We start from the raw sequence: 8,712 nt of genomic DNA, 5'->3' as shown, positions 1-8,712 counted from the left end.
ATTCCACCAGCAAACCCCTGCTGGTGTCAGTGCACACGTGCTGGAGGAGAACTCCCTCTCTGGAAAGCCTAAAATCCTGGGAATTGCTCCAGATTGGGGACATGTGGCCTCAAGGGTGACTCCAGAGCAGGGAGAGGAACATCTGCTCCCCAGGGTCTGCCCCGTGCCCTGGGGTTTTTCAGGAACAGACCCAGACAGTTCATGATCCCGCTCTCCAGGCAGGAGGAAGGCATGGGAAGAGCCCTGACTCCTGCTGAGGACAGACAAGCTCCTTGGCAGAGCTCTCCAGCCCGCATTCCGGGGCAGAGGGAAGCAGATGGCCGGGCATTTAGGGCTCTGGCAGGAGGAATCTCTGGGCTTTTGGCAGAGGGAACTGATTTAGCTGCATTTCCTTCTGCTTGGACAATTTCTGTTTGTGCTTCTCCCGCTCGTGGGGTTTCTTAGGAGGCATTGTCAGAGCAAGGAAAAGCAGCTGGTGCCTGGAAACATCTGCTTCCAGCAGCTGGAGAGGCCTCCTTGACCCACTATCAGTTATTAGGACCCAAATCCATCCTCACAAATACCTGTACAACCCATAAACCACAGAATATTGGCACTGGAAAAGCCCTCTGAGATGGATGAGTCCAATTGCTCCCCAGCACTGCCAAGGCCACCAGAGAGCCGCGTCCCCAAGTGCCACAGCCATGGCTTTGAAACCCCTCCAGGGCTGGGGACTCCACCACTGCCCTGTCTCAGGGCTCAGGGCCTTTTCCATAAAGAAATATTCCCTAATATCCAACTCAAACCTCCCCTGGAACAACTTGAGGCTGTTTCCCCTCATTGTTTTTACTCGGGAGGAGAGACCAACCCCCAGCCAGCCACCCTCTCCTGTCAGGGAGTTGTGCAGAGCCAGAAGAGCCCCCTGAGGCTCCTTTTCTCCAGGCTGAGCCCCTTTCCCAGCTCCCTCAGCAGCTCCTCATCACCCCAGTTGTGCTCCAGAGTCATTCAGGGTGAGTCTGTACCCCAGCCATGAGATTATCCCAAAACTCTTGTTGTTCACAGCCCAGCCCGTGGGGTGGGATCTCTCCCATGGAGAGGGAATGCAGGACAGGATGGTATGTGCAGGAGCCAGAGGTAAGGAGGCCAGGGAGAGGTGTTTTATTGCACAAGAGGTGTGTCATTCCCTTCCCCATGTCCTGTACATCCCCCATGGTTCCTGGGACAATGTTTGCTGACCAGGATCAGGGCTCAGCTGTGCCAGGCAGTGTCACAAGGCAGGGAGCAGCTCCAAATGTTGCTGCTCCTGATTTTACAGGACTAAAATCAAGACAGGATGGGTCTCCCTGACATGTTCTGTGAGAGATGACGTTTAAACCAAATTCTTTTGAGTATAAACCTCACTTTCCCTCAAGCACGAGGCACAAGGAGAGAAAAAGGCAGGCAGTGAATCCCATCTCGGTGCAGCCACTCCTCGTCTTAAGGACATTCCCAGTGCACCTCTAACTCCATTTTCTCTGTGTAATATCCAATATACCCCTCATTTGAGGGCTGTTTGTGGTGGGATTTTCTCTGATCTGGGTGATGATCCCCTCCCACACATCCCCTGGGGATTGCAGAGTTGTCAGGACAAACACTGGGGGAACAATCAGTCCCTCCACGTGCAGCCACAACCCAAATTTGCCTTTTCCCTCCTTCACAGAGGCAGCAGTGCTGTTTCCCCACTGCCTGTGGGGCTGAAATCCTTTTTTCTCCTTTGCAGCCACTCCAGTTGTGGCTTCCCCACCCCTGGAAGTGTCCAAGGCCAGGCTGGACAGGGCTTGGAGCAGCCTGGGATAGGGGAAGGTGTCCCTGCCCACGGCAGGAGTGGAACTGGATGAGTTTTAAGGCCTCTTCCAGCTCAAACTATCAAGGTACACCCAGAGACCCCCTCTTCTCTCTGATGATGCAGATCAGTGCAAACCCCCATAAGAGGAGAATTAATTGTCCTTATTATGAATCTTTGCACCTATCTACAAGATTAAAATGTCATTAATTAGACTTTCAAATCATTCCCAGACACTGGAACCACCAAAACTGCCAGCATTTACGAGACAAACTGGACAAACTCGGGCTAAACTCGGCACCAAGGGCAAGGATTAAAATTCAGGTGACCCCAATCCAAACACCTGCAATCCTTCTCGGGGACAATTGCCCACAACCAGCTGTCACCCACCCCTGCCCGCTGGCATCCACTCGGCCTGATTCCATCGCGCAGGGGCTGAACAACCTGGAACTGAAATAATCCCGGGCAGAACGGCACCAGGAGCCATCCATCCCCTCCAGAGGGAGCCCCAGGAGTGGCTGATGACCCGATTTCCAGGCTTTGGCTTTGTTCTTTGGCAGAGATAAGGCGGGTGGAGGCTGAGGAGCCGGAGCCTCTCTGGGTCAGTGAGATTTGTGAGATCTGTGGCTCTGGAGCAGAGCCTGGATCCACCCTCCCTTCCAGCAACCCCAATGGCCAGTGCACACAGCTGAGCCCCTCTTCAGGAAAAAGCTGGATTTTATTTTGTTTTTTTCCCCTGAAAATCTGGAGAGTCCTTCGACTTTTCCCCACTCCCTAGAACTTCACTTTTCCTGGGAGCACACGGGTTTGTGGCCAGCCCTTCTCACTCTCACAGATACTGTCGGGGTAAATGCTAGATTTCAGTGCTACCAGACTTCAATTTGGTTTGGAATCACAGATAATTTTGGTTGGAAGGGACCCTCTAGATCACCCAGATCCACCCCCTGCCATGGGCAGGGACACACCTTCCACTATCCCAGGTTGCTCCAAGCCCATCCAACCTTGGACACTTCCAGAGATCCTCATTCCTGCTCGCACCTCTGCTGATAAATTTAGTGGTAAGGTTTGGGTTTTAACTGTGCCCAAGCTCTTCCTGACAGTACTGAACTTTACAGGAATAAACCACGGAAATGCACTCAAGATTATGCACCCCTGGCCCTGCAGCCTCCCTGGGGGATGTTGGCAGTGTCACAACTTCCAGGGCCTAAAGGGGCTCCAGGAGAGCTGGAGAGGGACTGGGGACAAGGGATGGAGGGACAGGACACAGGGAATGGCTTCCCACTGCCAGAGGGCAGGGATGGATGGGATATTGGGAAGGAATTGTTCCCTGGGAGGGTGGGGAGGCCCTGGCACAGGGTGCCCAGAGAAGCTGTGGCTGCCCCTGGATCCCTGAAAGTGTCCAAGGCCAGGTTGGACAGGGCTTGGATCAACCTGGGATAGCGGGAGGTGTCCCTGCCCATGGCTGGGGGTGGAATTGGATGATCCATAGTGTCCCTTCCAATCCAAAACACTCGGTAATTCCGAGATGGAAACACAAATGCCAGTGATGACCCCACATCAGGGGGGCTCTGCAGCCTGAGGGCATCGCTCCCCTGCCACAGCTGCGTGGCCCCGTTCCCAAACCCTGCCAGTTCCATTCCATTCCATTCCAATCCTTCTTGTTCCTTTACCAATCCGTGCTCATTCCATTCCCAATCCCTGCCGGCTCCGCTCCCAATTCCTACGCTTTCCCTTCCCATTCCATTTCTCCCATCCACTCGCTTTCCGCTCCATTTTCAATCCCTTCCCACTCATTTTCCACTCCGTTCCCAATCCCTGGCCTCCATTCCTTCCCTGTTCCCATTCCCGCCCCATTCCCAATCCCTGCCCGTCCCCATTCCTGCTCCATTCCCTGTTCCCATTCCCGCCCCATTCCCAATCCCCGCCCGTCCCCATTCCCGCTCCATTCCCTGTTCCCATTCCCGCTCCATTCCCTGTTCCCATTCCCGCCCCATTCCCAATCCCCGCCCATCCCCATTCCCGTTCCACTCCCGCCCGCTTTCCCCAAGCCCGGCCCCTCGCTCCTGGCCCCGCCCCTCGCTCCTGGCCCCGCCCCTCTCCCGGCCTCTCCTCTCCCCATTGGCTCCCCTGCAGGCCACGCCCCCTCCCGCGAGGCCCGGCCGGAGCCCCGCCCCCTGCCGTTAAGCGCCGCGGAACGATTGTGGCGGGGTAATGCCGCCCGCCGGACCCATTAACGTCCTCCCTGGCTCCGTGAGCATGGCGAGCGCGGATTGGTCCAGGCGCGCACCACGTGAGCCGGGGCTCGCGGGCGGCGCTTCCGGCTCATCCCGCTCCGCTCGCGGCTCCTGGGAATCCCGGGAATCCCGGGAATCTTGTGGGGCCCGGGGGTCCTGGGGCTCCCCCGGCGCCCTGACCCTCCCCGAGTCAGCACCGAGGGTCTCCCCGCGCCGCCCTCCCCCGACACCCCCGGCCCGGCCTTGAGGGAAAAGGGGGACCCTGTGCGGGCCTCTCCCGCTCCCCGCGTCGCTCTCGGTCCCCAGGGAGCCGCCGCCCCCGCGGGTTATGCCCCCGCCTGCCCGGGTGGCACCGCACAGACCCTCCCCGGCTTTCCCAGCCCGGCCCTGCCGGTGTTCCCGAGGCTCCCCCCCGTTTTCCCGGTGAATTTCCCCGGTGGGTTTCCCCCGCCCTCCGTCCAGCATGGAGTTCGCCGAGCTGATCAAGACGCCCCGAGCGGATAACGTGGTGCTGCACTGCCCGTTCCACCTGGCCGTGGAGGGCACGCTGTGCCTCACCGGCCACCACCTCATCTTCTCGTCGCGGCGGCAGGACAACGCCGAGGAGCTGTGGCTGCTCCACTCCAACATCGATTCCATCGAGAAAAGGTGATGCTTCCTTTTTTCCCTGCCCATCCCTAATGCCTCGCGGCTGGGAAGGCCGGCTGACACCTCAGGGTTGAGGGAAGGATGCTCTGGGCATAGACATTGTCTTAAGCTGTGGCAGGGGAGGTTCAGGTTGGGCATGATGAGGAATTTCTCCCCAGAAAGGGTGCTTAAACCCTCGGAACACCCGGGAGCTTTGGAGTCCCCATGCCTGGAGGTGTCTGAGGAATGACTGGAGGTGGCACGCAGTGCTCTGGGCTGGGGACAAGGTGGGGATGGGTCTCAGGTTGGACTCAATGATCCTTTTCCAACTTTGATGGTTCTCTCAGGGCCCAGGGCAGGATTCCCATCCTGTTTGGATATTCACGTTTGATGTTGCTTCTCAGAGGTTGGGTTTTTGGTCCTGTAGAAAGTCAGAATTTTTGTGTTTAACCCCTTTTGCTCTCTGTTCATTGCTCACTGGGTTCATCCACTCTTGAAGCACTTTATCAACGATGCAGCTTCCCCAGTGTGCACAGAGAAGGGTGTCAGAGCACTGCTGAGGGGATTTGCCCTGTGTCACCCTCCAAAACTGGTGGCAGAATTGGACTCTGGACTTGCTCAGCCCCAGATCATCTCCTGCTGCTCAATAGCATCATCCCTCACTTTCTGCAGCTGCTTTTGGGAATCAGTAACCCTTTAGCAGTGTGCTTTTTGGGGTACAGCTCAGCTGTAGATGCACAGCTCCATATTTTTTCTTGCCCATCCCCTTTTTACTACAGAAAATTCAGAGATTTCTCTTTTTCCCCTCATTTCTTCTTTACCTGCACCATTGCCCCTCACTGAGTGTCTGCCCCATCTCACCTGGTCGTTGTCTTCTGCTCCCTCACCTTTTCCAGCTTGATGCTAATACTTCATTTTTATATTAATTACAAAATCCTTCCTCTGGTTTTAAAGCCTTTTAAGGAAACCTGGTAGAACAGGGTTCCTTTCTGCCAGCAAGACTGGAGAAATCAGGCAGCAGATTAAAAAAAGCCCAGAGCCTGGGCTGGGAGAATTGCTGGGTGCTGATGAAATTTGCTGCTAAGTTTGTTCCTGATTTCCCTGTGTGTGTCTGGGAGAGGAAAGGATCAGAGGGATGGAAACCTCAGAGAATTTCTTCCCATGCTCTGTCCTCCACCTGGCCTTGGACACTTCCAGAGATCCAGGGGCAGCCCCAGCTTCTCTGGGCACCCTGTGCCAGGGCCTGCCCACCCTCCCAGCAATGTAATGTTTGTCATGTAACACCTCCACTCCCTGCCACAGCAAAAGGATGGGATAAACTAAAATAAAACCAGGTTTTCAAACAGCAAATAATGAAATGTGATTGTTTATTTGTTTGAAAGGTGCCCCTGCAGACAAATTGCCACTAATGGAGATTGGCTTCATGGGAAGAGCTGTGACATTCATCCTGCCTTAGAGGATCCTGGTTTTATGGCACTCTTATTTCCTGTCTTGCTGTAGGTTTGTGGGCTCCTTGGGCACCATTGTCATAAAGTGCAAAGACCTGAGGATTATCCAGCTGGACATCCCAGGGATGGAGGAGTGTCTGAACATCGCCAGCTCCATCGAGGTGAGCAGTTACCATCAGCCAGAAAACCTGCAGATCCTGAGCTCACCTCAGCCTTAGAGCTTTGTTGGTTTTTTTTTTTCCCATTAGGTTTTCATATTTTGAAAGGCAAAGTAGAATCTGGAATGTTTCACATAGGGTTGTGGGGTATTTCCCAGAGGTTTTGGACTCCCCATTCCTGGAAGTGTCCAAGGCCAGGTTGGATGGGGCTTGGAGCAGCCTGGGATAGTGGAAGGTGTCCCTGTCCAAGGCAGGGGGTGGAAGGGGATCAGCTTTAAGCTCCTTCCAACCCACACCTGTGATTCCATGATTTCTCTTGTTCACACAGGTGCTTTCCACCCTGGATTCAGTCACCCTCATGTATCCCTTCTTCTACCGGCCCATGTTTGAGGTCCTGGAGGATGGATGGTCCTCCTTTCTGCTGGAACAAGAGTTTGAGCACCTCAGCTCAGTGGTGAGTGGGATCTGAGGGATTTGCCCAGGCACTGGGATATTTTGTGAGCTGTCTCACCCAGCAGTGGCTGGAGTGGAAATCCTGGATGGTTAAAAATCCATTTGGTGCTTGGGTGAGAAGTGAGTGTTGTTGAAATATTCCCTCTGTAACATCAGACATTTGTTTGCTTCTTCACCTTGTACAAGTGGAGATTTAAGGCCATTTTCAGGAAATCACAAAGGTAGGAAATGTTTTTGGCCTTCGGGGATGGTTCTCTAATTGGAAGAACAAATTGAAATCCTTTGTCCTGGCTTTGTTGTTCTTAATTTTGATCTGGAATAGAATGAGATGAATCTTTGTCAAAAATTCCTCTTTAGGAGGACAATGAAGATGCCTGGTTTGAAACACTTTTTCCTTTAATTGATGCTGGGGAAATATTCAGGAGGTACAAAAAGCAGGAAACTTCCAGTTTGCATTTTCCAGGTGCTGCTGAGCACGTTGGTTTTGTTTTGGGTAGGAGCTGTTCTTGTGTCATTGCCTGTTGTGTCTCTTACTCAAATTTCCTTTTAGGATGCTGAATTTGGTAGTGTGGGAACTATCTTGGGTGCAGGAACCTGTTTTAATAATTCCTTGCATTTGCATCTCTGTGTTCCAGGGCTTTGTTTCACATCCACTCTGCTCTTGCTCCATCAGCTCAGGTTTCTGAGTCCACATCCATTAGTGCAGCATCCAAGAACATTGATTTTTCTTTTCCCTGCAGCCTGTATCACTTCCTGCCTATGAGTAACAACTGAATAATGTGATCAGCTTGACCAAATTCTGTTGATGAAATCACCAGAAAATTAAAGGGGTTCAGAGGCCTTGCTATTTTTGTCTCATGATTAAAGCACTCTCATGTGTTTCATCTTCCTCTGCCACCCAAAGACAGAACAACTGTTACCATATCCAGCACATGGATCCATTGATGTGCTTTTTTTTCCTTATTTTTTCAGGGGTTTAAAACTTCATTTGTCAATCTCTTGCCTTTCTGAACATATTCTCTGTGTAAGAATTACATTTAAAAACCTCATTACTTCTTAGCACCACGTTTCCAGGGCAATCATTCATTGCTTTAAAATCTCCATGTCTGACAGCTGTTGATTAATTCTTGGCTTTTAACCCAAAACTTCACATTTTGAACAAAATGGTGTCAAAAGCCACCTTCCAATGATTCACATCTCCTGAGCAACAGATAAATGGCTTGTTGACCAAATAATTCTTGCTGTGTAATGACACTGCTAAATGTGACAGGCTGGAACAAGGAAATGGCTGATTTAAATCTTTCTCCCAGAAGTCAGATGAGTAGAATTCCAAAGGTTCCTGCCTCTGCTAAATCATCCATCTGGATCTGTACCTTCTCCAGCAGGATAACAAGTCAAAAACTACTTCACCCACCCTACAGCCCTAGTAATTTATTAATTCCATATTTATCTGCTACAGGAGAGTTGTTTTCAACACCCTCTAATGGCAAAGTGCAGAGTAAAAGTTAATACTTTTTAAAAAAGTTAAGTAATACATTAAATATTTAGATAATATAATATGTAATTTGTATTCTTCACTGCACAGTGAGGGGCTGAATGGAATTCAGAGTATGTGCAGGAGTTCATGTTTTCTCTGAGCAGTCAGAAGAGAGCCAAGATGTTTCTCTTCTGCCAAATTCCAGACCTGCAGGATGCTGCAGGCTAACTCTGGAAATTCAGTTTCCTAAAATGAAGTGAAGAGGCCTGAGAAGTTTGTACAGTGACTGTATAATTAACATAAAGGTGTTTTATTGCCAAGAAAATCACTTGCTTCATTCTCCTTTCCTTTCCTCCTTGTCTTCCTTTTTCTTTCCTCTTTCCCTTCTTTGTTCTTTTCTTTACCCTCTTTCTTTCCCTTTTTTTCTCTTTTTTCTTTCCCCTTTTTTCTCTTTTTTCTTTCCCCTTTTTTCTCTTTTTTCTTTCCCCTTTTTTCTCTTTTTTCTTTCCCCTTT

At 51.5% G+C, this 8,712-nt stretch overlaps 1 protein-coding gene across 1 annotated transcript in view; it reads left to right on the top strand.

Annotated features, from left to right (window-relative positions):
* The first annotated feature begins 4,097 nt into the window (after positions 1 to 4,097).
* The window catches only part of MTMR9 (myotubularin related protein 9), a 20,299-nt gene continuing 15,684 nt past the window's right edge, over positions 4,098 to 8,712 (top strand). Inside the window, exons 1-3 of the mRNA XM_015623282.2 lie at positions 4,098 to 4,683; positions 6,163 to 6,271; positions 6,597 to 6,722. Of these exons, the coding sequence (XP_015478768.1) occupies positions 4,499 to 4,683; positions 6,163 to 6,271; positions 6,597 to 6,722 (420 nt within the window). The 5' untranslated portion in view covers positions 4,098 to 4,498. The remainder of the gene's footprint in view (positions 4,684 to 6,162; positions 6,272 to 6,596; positions 6,723 to 8,712) is intronic.

The sequence above is a fragment of the Parus major genome, chromosome 3 (assembly GCF_001522545.3).
Source record: "Parus major isolate Abel chromosome 3, Parus_major1.1, whole genome shotgun sequence".
Lineage (NCBI taxonomy): Eukaryota > Metazoa > Chordata > Aves > Passeriformes > Paridae > Parus > Parus major.
The sequence above is the reverse complement of the archived record's forward strand: the minus strand, read 5'-3'. Positions and strand labels throughout refer to the sequence as shown.